General features: G+C 39.6%; 2 protein-coding genes across 2 annotated transcripts in view; one reads left to right on the top strand and one right to left on the bottom strand.

Annotated features, from left to right (window-relative positions):
* Positions 1–219: 219 nt before the first annotated feature.
* On the bottom strand, positions 220–5,242 carry LOC145421214 (uncharacterized). The gene is made up of 3 exons (XM_080291177.1): positions 4,925–5,242; positions 4,767–4,840; positions 220–1,228 (listed from the first exon to the last, which is right to left on the bottom strand). The coding sequence occupies exons 1-3, from the start codon at positions 5,117–5,119 to the stop codon at positions 1,177–1,179; spliced, it is 321 nt and encodes a 106-aa protein (XP_080147303.1). The 5' UTR covers positions 5,120–5,242; the 3' UTR covers positions 220–1,176.
* A 7,018-nt stretch (positions 5,243–12,260) lies between these two features.
* The window catches only part of obsl1b (obscurin like cytoskeletal adaptor 1b), a 35,856-nt gene continuing 27,411 nt past the window's right edge, over positions 12,261–20,705 (top strand). The window contains exons 1-6 of the mRNA XM_080290337.1: positions 12,261–13,350; positions 16,053–16,322; positions 17,217–17,477; positions 17,583–17,894; positions 18,006–18,272; positions 18,588–18,863. Coding sequence (XP_080146463.1) covers positions 12,336–13,350; positions 16,053–16,322; positions 17,217–17,477; positions 17,583–17,894; positions 18,006–18,272; positions 18,588–18,863 — 2,401 coding nt within the window. The 5' untranslated portion in view covers positions 12,261–12,335. The remainder of the gene's footprint in view (positions 13,351–16,052; positions 16,323–17,216; positions 17,478–17,582; positions 17,895–18,005; positions 18,273–18,587; positions 18,864–20,705) is intronic.

Genomic DNA, 20,705 nt, shown 5'->3' on the forward strand with positions numbered 1-20,705 from the left:
ATCGCTTTATCACCTCTTCAGGTTGTAAATCGTGTTTTTAAAAAGTAACTAAGTAACTAAGTAATTAATTATTTATTTAATTAATTAATTAATTACTTTTGAAAATAAGTAATCAGTAAAGTAATGGGATTACTTTTTTGGGGAAGTAATCAGTAATTAGTTACTGATTACTTTTTCAAGTAACTTGACCAACACTGGTCCTGAACAATCAGGCAGCAGCCTATTCAACAGTGTTTATTTTACTGAGCAAACAAAAGTATACAAAAACTGATATTACAAAGTCATTATTGCCATACACACAAAAAACATCAAAATCTGCAACAAGGGACACGTCTGCCTTTAAAGAACACTTTCACTTTCCATATGAAGCGCTTCAATTCGTGATTACATGCGTGTCTAAAGCAAACTTTGAACAATTTTTCAAACATAAGACACGTCAGTAAATAGTCCACTTCAAATGAGTTTACACTACTGGAAATACAATCCTAGGTTTAGGCAGAAAATCTGTCTGGAAGGAACATGAAGGAAGCGGCACACATGATGCCCACTCACAGTTAATGAAGTGGATTATTGGCTGTGTAAATCGCACACTGGAGCAATCCAACATGACAAAGATTGAAAAAACTGGCTAATGTGTGATCTGGCGGCATTGGACTTCTCGCATCCTCCTCTGTCAAGCGAGTCCTGGAGAGGTTGAGGACTGCAGTGCATGTGTAAAAACGGCTTAAATTCAGATTATTCTGCCAATTCTTCCATGTATAATAACAAAAAAGGTACTGGGTTATTTTGCTTTGACTGCTGGATGAATTCTTGGATGAATTCTTCAAGAACTCTCAAGAACTGAGCTGCACTTGTGTCTTCTTCTTCTGCATCAACCAGCAACTTAACTATGCTCACACCTTTAATTAAAAAAAAAACCAAAACATGCATATGCTGTAGTCTCCTGTAATTTCCGTACCTTCACACTTTAGATTTTACGTGGATTACAGCTCGGGAAGACCAGCAATGACGTGAGGGTTTTCACCACAAACAGGAAAGAGATGCTAAGTGGTAAGAGGGCACTCAGTGTGCCATTATTGCGGGAGATAGTTGGGCGTACAGAGCAAGTGGCCCGACAAATCCTCTTCTGTTGCAACATAAGCAGTAATTATGGTGTTCCTCTGTATTTTGCCACAGTCAACCCAGCATTTTGACATCAGGAACAGCATGAGACAACAGCTGAGTGCACCTGAAACACCAAGTGGTAGGAGAACATAAAATAACAAATAACAGCTGTGAGCAACATTCAAAAGGATGCCCTGTCCTCAAAAGCAAGATAACAGGGGGACGCTGCAAATAGTGAGGCAACACTGACCAAAGGCCTTTAAATGCCAGGAAATGTTTGTCAACATAATTAAAACAGATTTGATTTTTTTCAGTTATTTGAAATTTAACCTAAAACCATCAAAATGCTGCAAATATAAAGTTTGATCCATAAACTGTTTCCTAAAATGTAAGTTTCTAATACAACGCTTTCAATGTCACAAAGACAACTTAAAGACATAAAAGGTGAGCATTTAATGAATTTGCTCCCTTTCGTTTTGTCATTCAAATGCAACATCTTGTTTACGCTTAGACTCCAGTTTCGGTGCTGCTTCTGGTATAGCCAGGATTGATTCATAAATCCATTTTGTGCATGCATAAGCCGGGTTAACCTGCATGCAGCAGCCTTTTCTTTGTGTTGAAACTATAATCAAAATAGAAGAAAATGTGGCTAAAGGAGGATATAAGGGTGAGGTGAAACAGTCTACATGCATCCAAAAAGATGATCTACGCAGTAGATCCCAAACTACATGAAAAACAAAGGAAGGCCAGTCATTCTTCCTTTCTTGTGTGTACACACACCTAATTCAAACAGTGTTCTTTGTCATGCAGGAGTGATTCTTAAACTTTGCCGAGCTTTCGGGTGTCTAGGGTAGATGTAGATATACAACTCTTCCAGATTCACTTTATGATCCAGATGGGTTAGATTAAGCTTTCAAAGCAGGATGTGACCACCGTGGTTTTCTTACAAAAACATACCGACTTTAAAGTAAACGACACCGAATGTAAATTTCCTCTTCAGGCTACTTGGGAAATGTGTTTCTAATGTAGACAATCTTTTCTTTTTTATATGCAGGTCTCTGACAAATGTGCAGTGTTAACATGAGTCGTAAGAGGCACGCGGTTCTTGTTGAAATAACTGCGTTTAGAAAGTTTCATGGGGGCGGGGAGTGTTCGGATTTGGCTTATTACTGGAGTATGCAAATTTTCGAACCCATTACCAGTAGCAAACTTAGACCCAACTTGAATTAGAATGGCTGGCAAACATGACTAAAAGACATACTGGTATATGCAAGGGCAGATACCATAAAATGCAGGTGCCAATCACCTGTGTCTCTTTTGAAACTGCTGGAGAAAGAGCAGACCAAGGCAGAAATCCAGATATCCTCTCTACCTCCTGAATGATTCCCACCGACAACGTCACACACAAATGTGTGTTTACACAGAGTCCAACCCACACACACTTTCCACAGACATAAACCTACTTAGCAGAGGTTTAATTAACTGTCTAAACGCTGGCGGTTAACACAATGTAGCAAAACAAATGCTAGAAGAAACCTCCGAACCTCGTGCTTATGAGACACTTCCAGAGATGTTGATTGTGCATAAGCAGGTTTACTGACTAGAAAATCCAGGGATTAGACATCACAAGGTTCACTGAGTCAACTGAATCTGTGCACAGTCGCCCCTTTTATTTCATTTAAGAGTTACACTGATCCTAACAGAGGCACCAATCCAACAGCCACCCACGTAAGACAACCTAACTTTAATTCTTGAAGGGTTTGTTGCTTTCCATTTAGAATATGTTGTGTCTGCTGCTTACAGCAAATTTACCTTCTTATGGTTTCCCTGTGCATATATCTGAATCGGTGCCATCTACATTTGTTCTTTTTCTTCAAGTTTTTGCACATTTCCCCTAAACTTTGTTACTGGTTCACCTGCAATGCCAATGCCTAAAATAAGTATTTAAACCAAAAGAAAAACATTTTGTATTTTTAAAATAAACCAAACTCAATTTTTTTCCAAAGCAACAAAAAAGGAAAAATTCTGATTCTGAATCTCTGAGTCTCGAAGCAGATGTTTCCCTTCAAATACTGCAGCTGTACATTACTTGACACATCAACAGATGTTTGGGTGCTCTGCATAAGCTATGCTTTTCCACCATATATGCCTACAACAAGAGCATCAACGTGTAGGGAGTAAGATTATGACCGTCAGTTAGTCTCCAGAAAAACTTTAAACATGAGCAATTTTGATCAAAAAGCTTGTAAATTACAATTCATATTCATCAAATATGTCTGTTCTGTATTGTATTGTATTTTGAATGTATTACGTTTTGTTTCACATGGCTGTCCTGTCCTCATGGCCATCAGGCTTGTGCACAAAAATGGAGAAAACCCCAAGCCAGCTGTGATTTTCAATGTGGCATCTAATTCAGCCATTAAATGGCTCAGTGGGGTGTTCCCTTGCAGCCGTTCCCCTTCCCCCCACCTTGTCCCGTTTCCCTTAGGCAAGACCATGCTGGGTGCATGTCAAAGATCACATGACAATAGAGATTCCTGACCCAGCCGGGGGAATGGGAATGAACCTAATTCAACCATGTCGCAAGCTGCTGAAGCATTGCTCTTGAGACAGAGTGGCGGACCGGTGAACAGCATTCATGTGAAAATGTCACGTTGCTCACAACTAACTATTTGAACATTTTTACATATTAGTATTTAAGGACTGGCAAAATAAGAGAGAAATAAAAGGAGGTGAATGACATAAGGAACCAACTCCTTTATTAAATGGGCTGCATTACTTTTAAGAGGCGGTACATGTAGAGTTACAGTCATCTTGGCATCATATAGTTCCTCAAAGACCCTACAGTGCTGATCAAATATTAATTGTCAGCCTCTCAGTTTCCTCTCCCTATCATCTGACAGCCACACAGTTCTCCAACTTAACGTTTACCAAATTAAATGTAGGACATTCATGATTCTCAAAGATAAATAATTCAAGAACATATGTGAGTTTTTTCATTGTGTGGCTCTTACAGCCCTTTAGCACCATCATAGAGGAAGAAATGCTCCACTGTCTTTTCATGCTGTTCAGCTGCTTTGGCACTGTAACGACTACAAGGATACAAGTTCTGCTGAGGTGGACACACAGGAGTGAAAGAAATAAAAGAGAGCCTCTTTTCAACTGACATGAAAACACTACAAGGACCAGACACAGAGCAAGACACAAGAGGGACAAAGAGACAATGAAACTGTGTTGAGGAAACACTGCACACCTTGGCCTTGGAAAAAAAATCTAAATGGCCCAGAGCCACTTCATGTTCTGTGTTTAATCTTGGAATCACAGCAATGTGTCATCACACAGAAACGCTAATGGACCAGTTAGTGGCACATAAAAACTTTCTGTAGATCAGACATTGCCACCCAAGCCAAACAGTGAGCTAACATCACTCTCAGCATACAGCAGCAGGTATCATGCAGGTGTCCCTGACGTTTCTGTAAGGCAGGCATTAAAAAAATATAATTTATTGTGGATAAAAGAATTTTTGTCCCAGCGAGTATATGTTAATTAAGCACGGAGATCACGTGATTCACTGATTGTCTCAAAAGTCTCTGAACTAATGATTTCTGCTGTGCATGCGCCACCAAAGCACAGATACTCTCGTCTCCAGCATAATTTCTTACCTGACCACTGCGATGCCACCGGACCGGCGAGAATAAGCGCGCAGCAGACCAGGCGCTCCACTAACGAAGAACACCTGCGGAGGCAGCAACACTCACTGTAACTTCAACGCTTCGCCCAAAGCTTTACAAAAAGTTTCAATCAAAACGTAAAGCGGTACCTCATCTTCAGCTCTTCGTTCACCAGGCTTGATGGGGAAGCTACATGGACTGTTTTTTGGGGGGTGAAAGGTGCAAAAAGTGAGCTCAGCTTTCCCGGTCCAGAACACCGCTGCTGCGCGCTGCCCGAACAGCTGATGAGGACGCAGCGCTTCTGCTGGAAACAGGAGGAGGGAGAGACCTGCAGGACTCCACATCAGGGACTTCCGCCAGGTCCTAAAAGGGAACTACCGCACACTTCGACGACTGTATGCTTATGGAAATGTTAAATAACAATAAAAGTGTTTGGAGGGGATTGTCACCATTATTTTTTTATTACTTTAATTCTCATTTCGCAGTAAAACTAAAACGCATATTTAAAATATTCCTCACATTTGATACTAAAAGGAGAGCAGACAGCACATCACAGCTGAGGTGAGGTGAGCAACTATCCCACTTTATGTGACCCTACAGAGTTTTCTGAAACAAGGTGCTTTCTACAATAAAGTCAGCACCCTTCAATATAAGAGACACCATCCCAACAATCACAAGATGCCCCTTGCAGAGGCATCAGAAGGGAGGAAGAACTCCTTTTTAACAGGAAAAGACTTCAGGAAGATCCAGGCTCAGGGAGGATCAGCCATGTATGCAGCTGTTTGGGGCTTGAAGGAAGAGAGACACCAGAGGAGCATCAGAGACGCCACAAACAATAAACAGGACAAAGAACAAACTACAGATGAGATCAGATCAAAGTTAATGACATGAATTAGCAGCATATAAACACAAAGGGAGTGAAAACAGATGAGTGGGACAAAACAGATTTAAATCAAATCCCGCATTTAAAAAGGAGCCAACAAAGAGAAGTTAATATGGCAGAAATATGATCTCTCTTTCTAGTCCCTGTAAGTGCTCTCACTGTGGCTTATGAGGTGAATAGAAGGAGCTTTAAAAAGCCTGATAATGGGGAATTTTATACTCAAACAACCAACGAATGGACTACTTTTTCACCCTGAGACCGGATGTTTCTGAGCACAAACACTGTTCTTGATTACAGAAGCCAACACGAGTCTCACATGAAGCATGCACCCCCAAAGTTATGTGCTGATCAGTGGATGCATTCATATTAAAGCCTGGTAATGATTGCCAGACAGAACAGCCATGATAGTACTGCAAGACTACAAAAGTAAACCTTAGCTTCCACTGACGCTTACATTTTAACCTGCATTACTTGTGTGTCTGTTTATTTAATATCAGACCCCTTCCCAGCATTAGTAAAGCACCCCACATTGTCCCAAACAAAGATAAGATGTGCTCTACATTAATTTATTGAGTAAAGCTTGTCTCTCACACCAGTCAAATCCAAGTTGCTGTTGGTTGTCCTCCACCTGTTGGTATTAGCTGACTGTGAATGGGTGAAGAACTACAGCATGACCTGAGTAAACCTCTGATTTCCACAGGAAAACCTTCAGTCATTCATATAAGTTTGCACTGTCACTATATTCTCGAGATGTGGTGGGTTCACAAGCACAAACCTGACAACATAATGACCATTTGTAGCTTCAGAGGGCTTACCGTAATTTATCTTACACAGACATAATAAAAAGGTGAGACCTACCTGATGAAGATGGAGGTTTTGGGAGGAAAAATAAGAAGAAATTTAATTTCACTGAATTTAAGACTTAGAAATAATAATTCCTGCTTCATACTGGCTTCAAACATTGCATCAGCGGTACATTTACATTATCTGAGTTGGTCCCATATCTGTTATTGTATTATTGAGAGGCTACATTTGAAAGCATCAGACATCAACAGTACGATGTGAGCAAAACAAAACTGCAGGACAAGTGAGATGATTATGTGCAAATATACACACAAATTTACTGCTCTTACTGCACACACATGAACTCGCCTTCATATGCAGTGGTGTATAGATTGATGGATTACAAGTGGAAGTGTTGCTCATTGATTGGCTTAATTGGCTTACAAAAGAAGAACATCATACTCATCATGAGACACACTGGTATTTTTAAGAGAGAACTTTTATACCTTCTCTTACTTTTTATTTAAAAGTTTGTCATTAATTAAGCAACGTGGACGTAAAACATTCAGCACTGATTAGGACACACATGTAAAAACAGGCAGCACAGGACAATGGAAGCCAAAGCACACAGACTAAAAACAGCACGTATCCCAGGGTAGGTAAAATATTAAATAACAAACAATAACTGTATGTATGAAAACAAAATGAACACTGAAGGGTATGTCTCCTTTGATTGTGCAATATCCACCCTGTGCAATCATTGTTCTTCAGCTGTGAACAACTTTACAGTAAATAATGATACAAGCACACACTCACACATACACAAACACTGCAGGCCTTACTGTAGCCAACAATAGATTGAAAAATCGCTATGTAAGTCTTCTAACAGATTAAAAAATAATCGTAACGGAGTTATATTAAAAATCATGATAGTTGGAGACCTAGCCTTTGGATTGGCAGACTTAACATGTCTTGGGTTTTACCTTGAAAGGTTTGTATGTTGTGTGCTGTGTTGAGTCATGTTGCACTTACACAAAATGACCAGCAGAGGATGAAATTGGTTTTCTTTTGAAAACCTGCAAATGCAACATTTGAACGTTGTCCATTATCATTTTATTGTGCACTGCACTGCTGGGTGTGTTGTGCTTATTATTTAAATGTGATATAACACAACACTGCACTGTCTGTGTCTCTGCTAGGTTCTTTGGTCTGAAGGAACAATAACAGCATCATTAAATATTTTGTTGCAATCTGAAAAATCCCCATAGATTTTATGAGGCTTAAGATCCAAAGCACGCTGTTTATTGATGCATGTTAATGCTGCCAATATATGCAGAGGTAGCAAGATGCACAAATGCATGTCTTTTTTTTTTTTTTTACTAAATCATTAATTTATTGTTTCATTTTGTTTATTGTTTTGTTATTAAGTGAACGTGAAATCACAGGAAAGGCACTGGATTCAGCCCTGTAAGACCAACTATTAAAATCTGCTGCATTAGTCTGCAGACCTTCAGGCTGCTGTCTGGACATGTCCACAGCTCTGTGGGTGTCTCCTCATATTCCTGTTAAGGGAAAACAACACAAAATGATCTGTTAAATGCTGTCTTTTAGAAACACTTTACGGAAAGACGGGTGGTCCTTTTTCCACAAAACAATCATAAATAATATTACTTGCTTTTTTCAAGTTGTTTTGTTGGGGTTTTGTTTCTTTTATTAAGCCTTATACATAAAATAATAAAATGATCAAGCAGTCTGAACTATGCTTCTATCTCTATGCTACTTACACATTCAGCATCCCTCTCAGCGATTTGCCACCTTATTGTTTGGGAGGGGCTTGTGTGTTGGTGTCACCAGGAGGGGTGGAATAGGCTGCTCATATGAACCCAAGCAGTATTTTGTTGTTGAACTTCTATGTTAACCACAGCTTCTCCATAACATACATCCTATTTGAACATAAGGGAGTTCATAAGTGCACACGGCACCAGGACATCTTAGGCTGCAAGTTGATGATTGATTTTGTCAATCAACAGATCTGCAGCCGTATGTTCTGGAAACTGGGGAATGACACATCAAAAGGAGTGAGAGGTGTTCATCTGTTCTGGGCACCTCCTAGGGGGCATTCTGGGCACCCCCAAAGGTAATTATTACACCTAAAGGAAAGCATAGGTATCTTTTGGTAGCTAAAAAGATTCTATATTTTAAATCTAAACTTTAAGGAGCAGGAGACTGTCTGTTTTAGGCCACATCCAACAAGAAACTGGGTAAAAAGTCAGTTTTCTTCTGTATTCATGTTGCATACTGGTAGTTTGGTGGTGCAAAGGTTCACACTGTGACTCCACAGTGAGACGTAAAAGACCAAAAAATGCTACACAACTGGGAGCCCATCTACCTGTCATTATATTTAAAATAATGGGTAGCCAGTTTTGCACCTTTTTAAAATTACATATTTTTAACATTACATTAAGGCACAAAAAAGACATCACCAGCTGAAGACTGGTCTCTGTAAGGGACAAAGGAGTACCCTCTGTCAAAAGTAAAACCGCATTACATTAGAGGTAATCTGTCATTACCATTCCAGTAACAATTTAGTATATTTTCTGAGTCTGCAATACAGGAACTGTCCTCACCATGCACAACCTTTAAAGGATTTAAGCTAAAACACAACAAACATTAGAGCTATGTATGTAAGAAAACATTACTTCACAGTTTTATTGATGTTGGACATTTCACTATTTTTATGTTAAATTAAATCATGATGTGCAAAATATCCTTTACATTTTATAATGTATTAATTTGAACTGTTACTCAATCGTGGGCGCAAATTGTTTCATAACTAGTTTCAGAGGTCTGAGTTATATCACATTACTCCCAACAGCTGAAATCTGGGAAGGAGGGAGTGTGAGCAGTGGAGCAGCTAAACAGCTGAAGGGACACTGTAGCCCACGTTAAGGAGAGATCTCATAATCACAGAACAGCCTTACACGCTGAAAAACTCCAGCACGCATGTCATACAATGCCTGCTTTTACCACAAGGTATAGGATCAAATACAGGCTATTGGCTACTATGGAAGAACAGACAGGTTAAATTGCACTAACAGTTGATTATCCATATAACACAAAACCTTCTCAGGAACAGCTCAAAGAAGAAAACAAAGAGCCCAAGGCTTTGACCAGATTAGCTCCAGTCTGAGCAAGCATTTGTGAGATGTGCCAGGAGAAGCCAGATCGAGGAAGGCCCCACCCTACAACCAATGTAGGTGCCAGACATTACAGGACACCCCCAGAGGTCTTGTGTCTATGGCTCAGTTAATCTCCACTATCTTAGTAGCAGGAGGCGGACCTAAGCAACATTACATGGGTGGTTTTATTATCTATTGGCTGGTTGTTGCCTTGAGTCGTTTGCATATTGCACAATAACAACAGACTAAAAGCTGAAACTTTATGAGGCCAACTTAATCGTATTAACAAATAATTCGTGCCTTACAAAGTGTAATCTGAAAGGAAAAAGGTTAATATGAGGAGTTTAATGATGATAAACATTAAAACTTAAAAAGCTTGCTGTTCTCTTAATGACTTTACATTGCAAAACCTCAAGTAAGCTAAGCAGTTTGCCCTGCATTGGCCACCTTACTATCTTTAGCCCCTGCTGGCAAATGAGTGGAAGTGCCTTACTTATCTTCACTGCTGTCATCGAGGCAGCCAGTATTTTTAGGGGACAGCAGCAGCTGCAAAAGCATTTAACAGTATTCCATGAACAATGACACTTGGGGTGTCGAGGGCCTGAACAACACAGAGATTGGGGGACCGCTCTGTTGTAGTTAAACAGGAAGCTCCCGTGGATGCTTATGTTTCGTTTTCTACCTGTTCTACTGGACAAAAGTCAAGAAAAATGTACTGCCGTAAAACTTGGGACCTTTGAGGACAGCATGTGGTAGCATGTTTCTGAATCTGAAGTCAACTTGGGACATTACTCAGCCTTCAGGAGACGGGCGGCCTCTTAACTCGGACGGAGATTGCAAATGCGGAATGTATGTTGACGGTCGTTCCTGGCGACTGAAGGGAGGTAGGTCATGTGAGGGGTACACAGCACAGCTTCACAAGGGGCAGAGGTCATTCCAATTAAATCAGACAAGTAAACACAGGGGTTAATCTCCTCTTTAAACCTCCACAGGGAATATTTAACTAATAATGCAATCTCTAAACTGTCTGCGTGAAATTTTATGCAATGTATGAAATGTAAACATCTGAAATTATTCAGCCGTTCCAAGAAAACGTGCATCTTTTTCATCAGTTTTCAGTTATTCAAGGGGTTTAAAATCATTTATTTATATTGTAGTTTTTTATTTTTGGAAAATGGTAAAGAGTATAAAACAGTATTATTCAGTTTTGCAGCAGTTAACTGTGGGCTAAGTTTACAAAATCAGTAACAACAGTATTTTATGGTAATTATGATAAAAATTATGTAAAATCTATCATTGAAAACCTTTTTTTTAAAATTTGATTTGATTTGATTTCTTGACACTGAAAAATGGATCCATAGGCACAAAGTTGCAATTACGGGTGGATAGTGATAACATTTTAGCCATGACAATGCCATGATCAATTCTCCTTTTAAGATCAAAATTTTCATTGATTTGTGGAAACAAGTAGAATATGAGTAAAAAAAAAGAGCAGGCCTACACAGATGATCAGTGTCACCTTAACTGTTTAATTATCTTTGATTTTTTTTCCCTTTTTTGAGTACAGAGAAGGTTGAAAGTCACTCAAGTGTGCAAAAACTCCTGTCCAATGAACATGACTTCATGGTTTTGCAATGTGGAACTGTCAGGAAAACATGTCAGCAGTGATTAAAGAAACTGATAAACCCGAGGGAAAATATTCCTGAACAATTTGACAAACTGCAACCAGTTCTCAACTGAAACATGTTCTCCATTCCTGTCCCTAGTTTCAACACTTAAGGACGTGTCCTAAAGCACACACAGACAAGAATATATTTAAAAATAAATATATTCTATAGATTTTATATTCCAATAAATATATTAGTATTTAGTACTAAATACATTTTTATAGCAATAAAATTAAATACAATTTAAAAATTGAAGCTGTCGTGAACTATTACTAACTTTTATATAAAAACTGGTTCCTAGGATTGGCTAAGCGATACTGATTCAGGATTACGATTAAAAAAAAACCTGTGACATTTAAAGAAGGTATTGTCCAACAGCGCTGCCAACAAAAGGTGTGAAGGAGGCTCACCATATTTTGACAGCAAGGCCTCTTGGGTGGGGATACTGTGATTTCGGCTGGTGTTTGTGTGAGCACGCGGGTTTCTGAGCTGTCTTTGTGATACCTGACACACACTCCCTCACAGGTCTTTATTTAGGCTGTACTATATTAAGCACTTTCCCATTGAAATACAGCACCAGCTGTACTGGCTATGTGTTGTGGCTGCAATTGCAGTCGAACTAGGCTGGTCCCGCTCTCACTGTTAACATGTGATTTTCTCTCATGCAGACAGCACTAATTAAATTATCCCTAATAATCATACCATGAGTTTGTGCTGAAATGCATGCACTTAAAGTGGGAGGCGGCTGAGTGCTTTAATGTGTGTTTGAATCTATTCCAAAGGGTTCATTTCCTATGGGAAAATGGAAGAATAATTACATACCACAGACAGGTATTTAAGGCTGAGTCACCTTTATAATTTAGAAAAACAAATTTAATCTCTAGTCTTTTCATTTTTCAATGTTATACAGCATGCCTAAGCTGATTGTTTTGAAAGTAAAATTTTTTTCGTTTCTTCTTGTAGAAACCTGCAGTGTGGAAGTAGGTTGGTCTTGCACCAGTGAATAGCCACTTACTGCTCTCCTAAACTGCTTAAGTAAGAAGCAACAATGGATGTCTTTGGTGGTGCGCCACGTTTCTTAGCCTACCCGAGACCTGTAGTGGTACAAAGCGGCACTGATGCAGTGCTTAAGTGTCAGATTGGTGGTGATCCAAGGCCTGCCGTTATCTGGGAGCGAAGCAATGAAAAGATTGACCCACAAGGACGATATAGGGTCTTTGAGGATGGCAATGTTTACAATCTCATCATCTCAGCTGTCACAACTGAGGATAGTGGACAGTACATATGCAAAGCAAAAAATAGCATTGGGGAAACCTATGCAGCTGCCACACTGAAGGTGGAAGGTGAAGCGCAAGAGATGGAGCTGCGGGAGGAAAATAAGCCACTATTCCTCATCAAGCCCCTCTCCACTCGTGTCGGTCGTGGGGAAGATGCTGTCTTCTCTTGTAAGCTTTGGGGAAACCCAAAGCCAGAGGTTATCTGGGAAAAAGACGGTAGAAGACTCAATGAAATATTTGAAAGCACACATTTCAGTGTAGGCTACCAGGATGGTGGATGGTTCCAGCTCAAGATCTTTAAGACCCGTGCTCCTGATGGTGGTGTATACACATGCAAGGCAAGAAATGAATTTGGGGAAGCGCTAGCAGGAGCTGTGTTGCTTGTTGATGCAGGTCCAGGACATGAAGAAGAAGGAAATCGCAACGGCTACATAAATGGCCACTGGAAAGTCCATCAGGGAAAACAAAGGAGTGGCAGGCAACTGCCAAACCGCCTAAAAGACTACAGCATGACCAAGTCAACAAAAGTAAAAATGTTTGCTGTGACAGAGGGCAAACATGCCAAATTCCGCTGCTTTGTGACTGGTAAACCCAAACCAGAAATAATTTGGAGGAAAGATGGTAGACTCATACTGTCTGGAAGGCGTTATTTGTTATATGAGGACAGAGAAGGCTACTTCACACTTAAAGTTCTTTATTGTAAGCAAAAGGATAACGGAGTTTATGTTTGCGCTGCATCAAATACTGCTGGGCAAACCCTCAGTGCTGTACACCTTTCTGTCAAGGGTAAGTCAAGATCACTTTCAGTGCCAACTTTTATTTATGTAAAAAAGTATGTAAAAGTACAGTACTGTGTCAGTCTGGAGCCACCCTTCACTTCACCATTGCTTACAAGGAGCTAGAAGTTGTTGTAATTTTTAAAGTGACCTAGTTTTCCAGGATTTCTGAAGGTTATTCAAAGCTTTTCTCTTCTTTCTCTCATTTTAAGACCAGGCCCCTTGTACTTGGCCATTTTCACAACACATTTTTTTTTTATTGTTAAGCCACTTAACACTGACCTATGTCTCATTCAAGCAAAAAACAAAACAAACAAAAAAAAAAAGTCAGCTAACTCAAGGGATGAACCAGTCTAGCAGTACTAGTACTAGCAACATGTCACAAAAATTTACATATTTTGCTCTAATTTCTTTAATTGAATCTTTTATAAATTTTTATAAAAGTGAAAAATATCACAGTTTAACAATGTGATGAAATAGTTTTTGTGTACCAATAAGGTGATTTCCAAAGAGTTATTAGCTGGAAACTTGTCATATCTTGACATAGTGTGCAGTGTGTCCTGAAAAAAATTAGGAAACTGGACAAGTGGAGGACAAAAGAATAAATAGCAGGTCTAAAAACTATCTGAAAGTCATGTCCTTAAAAACAAGACAAAATCCAGCCTCATCAGAGCCTGGATCTCAACATTATTGAAGTTGGGTCGGATCATCTTGACAAAGAACATAACATAGCAAGCAGTCATCCAAAGATATGATTGAGTATTAGGGACAAGGTAAGAAAAAAAATATCATTGCTCATTTTAATAATAAAGTCTAAATTTCAAGATTAACTCTTTTTTCAAACTACCATAGTATTTTGACTTTTTTCTCAATATGCAACTTTGAGAAAAAAGTCTGCCACGTTTGCTATACCCTCTACAAAAAGCCTTGTTTAGATGAGTTAGTGAAACAAACTGATCAGCTGTCTTGTGATACAACACCTATAACATACACTGACACACACTCTTATGTGCACTTATTGCACAAGGGTGTAACCACTGATAACCTTGCATCTGTCCACTGCCAGCCATTTAATTTTGTGCAAATCCACTCTTTCAAGCTTGAGTGTTTTTCTGTCTGTAAAGATGCAACTTTCTGCAATATCTTCCTTATACTTATCACCACACTGTGTTTATGTGCTAAAAGAGAAATCATATCCTGGCTTTGTACTAAAACAGATTCTGATATACAGTTTCACGAACCTTAAGGGTTAGTGGGTATACTAAGGGTATAGTAACCATGGCAGCTTGTCTTGAAACAACAACGGTAATCTCTACATTTAAACTTTTTCCTCGAAATTGACTTTTTTCATGAAATAGAATTATGATGTTAATCCCAAAATTTCAACTTTATGAATTTTTTTTTTCTTAACAAGTACCTAATACTCCTTTGTAACAAGATGAGTTTTGAATGTTCTTCAAAATCCCTGGAGAACTATTCCTGAAAACTAGAGAGCTGTGCAAGAGTTCATGCAATCTTGAAGGTTGGACTTTCTTAAAGAATATAGGTGATCATATCAAATACTGACTTTCAAGCTTTTCACACTGTTCTGTTGTCTTGTATACTGCATTTCCATGTATGTTTGCACATGTGTCAATAAATCAGTAAACCTATTTTTGTAACAAAATATAAAGAATTGAGGGGTGGCTTAAGACAATATTGTGCATCTCAGCCACAGCCTGTGGTGCCTTTTTTACTGAGTAATGGAGGAGTAGAGAGTGGGGTGTTCTTGGATCAAATTTCTATCCATTTGATGCTAGGATGATGTCAGTGAGATAAAGAGGTACTTTGAGACCATATACTGGGGTAGGGCCAAAAAGGGATGGCAAAAGTATTTATATATATATAGGGAGAGAGAGATAGATATTGCCCCTGCAAATAATCAGCAATCAGATCATCCCTGGTACACTGGCAGTTGAAGGAAATGTATTAATGATCTGAAACTGGACCCAAGTGATACCTAAACAGGCAATGTTCATTAGCTTGAGGAAGAGTTACGCAGCGGTAGGATGTCTGCAAAGTTACTTAGCCTGTGAAGGGTCCAGGACTCGGTGTCCATGTGATTGAAATCTTCGGGAAGAGGATCTTATTTCTCACATGGCCCAAAGAAGTCCAACCTCAAGTATTGTACTGTATCAGCTGGAGAGAAAAAATAGAACTGAGATAGAGTTAATGGTTAGTGGCGGCTAAGAAGAAATTTTAAATGGAAGATGGTTTGTATAGCTGCGTGTGTAACTGGCCTTGTTAAAACATTAGTAAGATAAGGTAATGATGAGCTTTGCACACACACGCCACTAAATACAGTCCACATTCTTTTGTTTACAACTGTCTGGTACTGTCTGATGGTGTCAGTTACAAACACTTTATTCTCTATCTAACACCCCAGTGTGTTAATGACCTTCCCATTCCTCAGCTAAATAAGCCACTTGTCTCATGATTTTGCTCATCTTGTTTGCTTATCTGGAATTTACTGCCAAATATATTCCAATTTACAGTGTTTACTACAAGGGCACATGTAGTCTGAGCTTTTGCTAGATCACCTCGCTTCAAGAATTTATATTGAATTACTAAATTCATTGGATAGATCAAATAAAATTTGAATATTTTACATTTAGCACTATGAGAGATATCATATTGGCTCAAACTGTTGCTCTTCTACTTCTTTGGTCCCAGAGCCGCCTGTGCGGTTCAAGCAGCCTCTCATTGATCTTGAAGTGTGGGAGCGGGATTTGGCTGTTCTCGAGTGTGAAGTTCCAGAGGACTCAGTTCCCATCACATGGTATCTGGAGGATAGACGACTGCAACCAGGGGCCAAATATGGAATGGAGGAGTGGGGAACGAAACGACGACTGACAATTCGTGACATCGGAGTTGATGATGATGGGATTTACCTCTGCGAGATGCCTGATGGGGGCAGAAGCATTGCAGAGGTAGCTGTAAAAGGTAAATTAGAGCTACTTTATATCGGATCCTATTTCAAAAATAACACAATGCAAAAATGTGCAACGATTTCATATGCAGACTAAGCAATATAATTACTATTTCTTTAGGTGGTGAAGGTGGTGTGTTTGTCAGTTTTTTCTGGTTTAAAGTATTTGCAGAAAACACATTATCTCAGATTTGTTTGTAGGACTGCCTTAGGGTTTGTTGTTCCTGCAGTGAAAACATTGACTCTCAGTACAAATCCTGTGAAATTAAAAAATAAAGTGCTCATTATTCTCAGCAAGAAGAACGAAAAGCCCTCAGAGAACATTGTTTTTCCTCGGCTGTGCACATGACACCTCCAGTTGAAACACAGACTAGCTTGTCAGAGTCTCTAAAGGAGATCTCAAAATAAAAAAAAAACACCTATGTGACTTGCAATATCAAGACTCTTTAGCATGTAAAAAAGTAAAAACCTGTCCTGGCTAAACTACAAAGGACAGATCTTCACAAAAATGAATGCATAGGTGTTAAACATTAGTTTTGTAACCAAGTTAAACCAGGTGCTTTACAAAAGCAGTGCAATACAAAAACAGATGCCTGCAGACACAGGTCTTTAGTAGCTAACATTTTTTGAGGTAGAATTTGAGGCACACAGCAAACGTTATTGGTGCCAGATCAAAAACTGTGACCTGCAAAGAAGGCACTGGGAAACGATTTTGTCCTCTTGATGAGATCAGCTGCAAAATTTGCATGTTTAACATATAAAGTGACAAACTGTTCTGAACCTGTGACAGCTGTGAACAACCCTAAATTGGATAAGCAGTTATGGAAATGGATGGATGTTTGCTACTAACTATTAAGAATTCTTGCACTGTGAGTGTCGTATTAATTCTCTTGGGTGTTTCTTTGCAGGCACAATTTTGCGGAAGCTTCCAAGAAAAGTGGATGTCTTGGAAGGTGAAAATGCTGCCTTTTGTGTTGAAGTAGAAAAAGAGGAGATGGATATACATTGGTACAAAGATGGCTTAGAGCTGCGTGAAACCCATCAGACCATTATTAAATCCTTTGGTCGAACTCACATCCTGGTTTTCGTCAACACAATGCCCCAAGACTCTGGCCTCGTGACTTTCCTTGTCGGCAGATCCAAGACTTCCTCTCAGCTAAGAGTGAAATGTAGGGCCCTCTGAAAATTACAGTGTCTTAGATACAATATTTATCACAAAACTTGATCAATTTTCGAAGCAACATTGGTGCATGATGACTTTTTTCTGGTTTCAGCGGCCAGACATTGTCCACCTAGTTGTCCAGTGGCTGTGCAGATCAACACAGAGCGTGCTAATGCAGCTCTTCTCTCATGGGTTCCTGCTCAGGATTCACGAAAGAATCCTCCCTCTGGATATGTGCTTGAACGGCAAGAGGTGGGCACTGGTTCGCAAGAATGGCTTCAGTGTCTGACCACTGATTCTGCAACCTCTGTGGAGATCCTTGGTGACAGTGTTCCATGTGAGGCGGATTACCGCTTTCGTATTTGCAGCGTCAACAAATATGGGAAAAGCAATAATGTTGAATTCCCTAAAACTGTCCACTTAGGTAATGTTTATTTTACTACAACTGCACTAAATCAATACCACTTGCTGTATTTCTCAATTAATCACAACAGGATACTTTTGCTATATGATTAAACACAATTTTATTTTCCAGTTCCTGTGGCCAGAATACAAGCTCCCTTACAGGATGCCTTGGTGCCAGAGGGGCAAGACGCTCTCTTCTCTATTGAGCTTTCTGCTTCAGTTATTGGTACATGGTTCTTAAATGGGACTCAGCTTCAGGAAGATGAGCGGTATTCCATGCGTCGGTCACGAGCACACCAATCTCTCCGCATTCGAGGAGTACGCGATACAGATAATGGAGCTGAGATTACATTCATTGCCTATGGCATCCGTGATTCTGCAGCACTTTACATTCAAGGTATGTCTGGAACATTTAGAAAAATGAAGATGAATTTGTAGGCTGGGTGGCGTATTACTTTCCTTAAATGTCTGCAGAAATGCATTCTGATGGATTTTGTATTACAAGAAAACAATTACCAATGAGCCACCATGTAGTCTTCTGCTTAAAACCTGAACTTGGACAGCCCGCCAGAGGCAGTCATCCAATTGCAATTGTAGAGGGCTGTATGTGAGCAAGCACACCTGTCAGTGTCTCACCCCAAAAAACCCATCCCTGTGAACACATACCTTTTATTACACTCAGTGTTTTCCTTGTGTTTTCTAAAATTTGCAGCTCCTCTTGTCAAGTTTTTCCCATTGTCAGAGATGGATCGAAATAAATTTGTAGAAATTGGGAATCCCATTGTGCTCTACTGTGAGGTATCAGACCCTGCAGCTCTGGTGCACTGGTACAAGAACGGGGTGGAATTAAGATCTGTGGAAGGTCTTCATATCCAATCAGAGGGCACCATGAGACGAATTGTCATCCAGTCAGCAGAGTTATCACATTCAGGAGTCTACTGCTGTGATGCCATTGATGATGTCATCAGGTTCAATGTGGAAGTAGAGGGTGAGTAGAACAAGTTTCTTACATTGCGTTTTTTTGTTTTGTTTTTTGTTTTACAGAGACTAACCCTCTTCATTGTGACTTGTACCAAACATCTTTTTTATGTAAAAAATGCATGCTGTCTTCCTTTGAATCATCTGATTTATTTATTTTTTACCACTTACCAACCCATTAAAATATCTAAATATCCATAGCCCCACCTGTGAGGTTTTCAGCACTCCCAGATGCTGAGAGGAACAAAACCATCCAAACAGGCTGCCCAATTGTTTTACAATGTGAGCTTTCAGATCCATCTGCCCAGGTGCACTGGTACAAAGATGGGTCAAAACTCCATTCTCAAAGTGGGATAGATATCATATCCGATGGCTTGATGAGGAATCTGATTATCCATTCAGCAGAAGTTTCACACTCTGGCTTGTACTGCTGCAAGACAAAGGGTGACACCATCACTTTCAATGTGGACATCAAAGGTGATTTGTTTTAAGTGATGTGAAACATTAACGAGCTCCTACTCAGCAAAGCAACTAACTCTAATGACATTCTTGTATGTTGTCTGTTGCCTTTCATCTTAGAAGTGCTTAAGTGTGCGCTACCTTTTTTCAGTGTATTACAGCATGTTAGAAGTGGTCAGTAGATAGATTATGATAAATAATCTAAGTGGCATGAGGTTGATTTAAGGTTGACATCAAATCTAAACATATCTATAGCTCCACCTATGAAGTTCTCAGCTATTCCTGAAGATATGAGGATCAAGTCGATTGAAGCAGGCTGCCCCGTTGTGCTACAGTGTGTGGTGTCGGATCCCGAGGCCCATGTGCTGTGGTACAAGGACGAAATACAGCTCATTTCAAGCTCTGGATTAGAAATCCACTCAGTGAGCAACACAAGGACATTAGTTATTCAGTCTGCAGAGCTGAGCCATTCTGGTGTGTACAGATGCACCACACAGGATGATACCGTGGCGTTTCAAGTGGAGATCAAAGGTGACTTTACGCTTCTTATCTTTGCGTTCATTTTGTAACCCCACCCCCCCTCTTCATAGATGCCACTAATAATCCCTGCTTCTACTATGTGGTTTGAAGGAGTGTTTCGTGCACATAACTTTAAAGAGCAGTTAACTCACTAGGTGATTACTATTTATATACATTGGTTTTGCGACTCCTGCGGCTCTCTGTGAATTATAAGTCTCCAAAGCCCTTTTCATCTTCTGCTCAGCAGTTACATTTTTGTAAGGTATCCATTTCCATGGCCTTGATTTTATTTAGCTGTCCTGCATTCCCAATGCTAGCTATACCAGTGACGAACTCTACTATCTTTGATGTTGAGAGAACCAAGTCACTCGAAGTGGGCAAACCTTTGGAGCTGGAATGTGAGGTTGCAGACTCTACTGTGCCTGCCTGCTGGTATAAAGATGGTAAAAAGCTCATCCCACAGAATGGTTGGGATATACAGAGTAATGGCACATCAAGGAAACTCATTATCCCATCTGCTGAGCTCTTGCACTCAGGGCTATACAGCTGTGAAACTTCTGATGACACTATCCACTTCACTGTGGATGCTAAAGGTGATTTGTTTTTACAATTAAATTGTTTTACTTTTGGATCTAATTCTAAAGCTTTCTGGAGACTAGATATGACTAACATTATGATATGCGTTTCTGTGTGTCTGTGTTAAAGTGGTGCTTTGTGTGAAGTTGTAACTGTCCATGGTAAAATCAATGTGTACTGACTAAATGAAAAAAGCATAACCCTTGAAAATGCATTTCTCGTTGAATTTGAGATGGCAGATTACTTCCCAGTTTTGGGGAAGTTAAACTTATTGCCCTTTTCTTCATAGTATGAGTAT

This window comes from Astatotilapia calliptera, chromosome 16 (assembly GCF_964374335.1).
Source record: "Astatotilapia calliptera chromosome 16, fAstCal68.1, whole genome shotgun sequence".
Taxonomy (NCBI): domain Eukaryota; kingdom Metazoa; phylum Chordata; class Actinopteri; order Cichliformes; family Cichlidae; genus Astatotilapia; species Astatotilapia calliptera.

Excerpts from the sequence above, each read along its gene's own strand:
- LOC145421214 (XM_080291177.1), bottom strand. The coding sequence starts at position 5,119 with ATGTGGAGTCCTGCAGGTCTCTCCCTCCTCCTGTTTCCAGCAGAAGCG. Across the intron at positions 4,841-4,924 it reads AACGAAGAGCTGAAGATGAG|GTGTTCTTCGTTAGTGGAGC; the intron begins GTACCGCTTTAC and ends CTGCCTCCGCAG. Across the intron at positions 1,229-4,766 it reads GGTGGCATCGCAGTGGTCAG|GTGCACTCAGCTGTTGTCTC; the intron begins GTAAGAAATTAT and ends TTGGTGTTTCAG.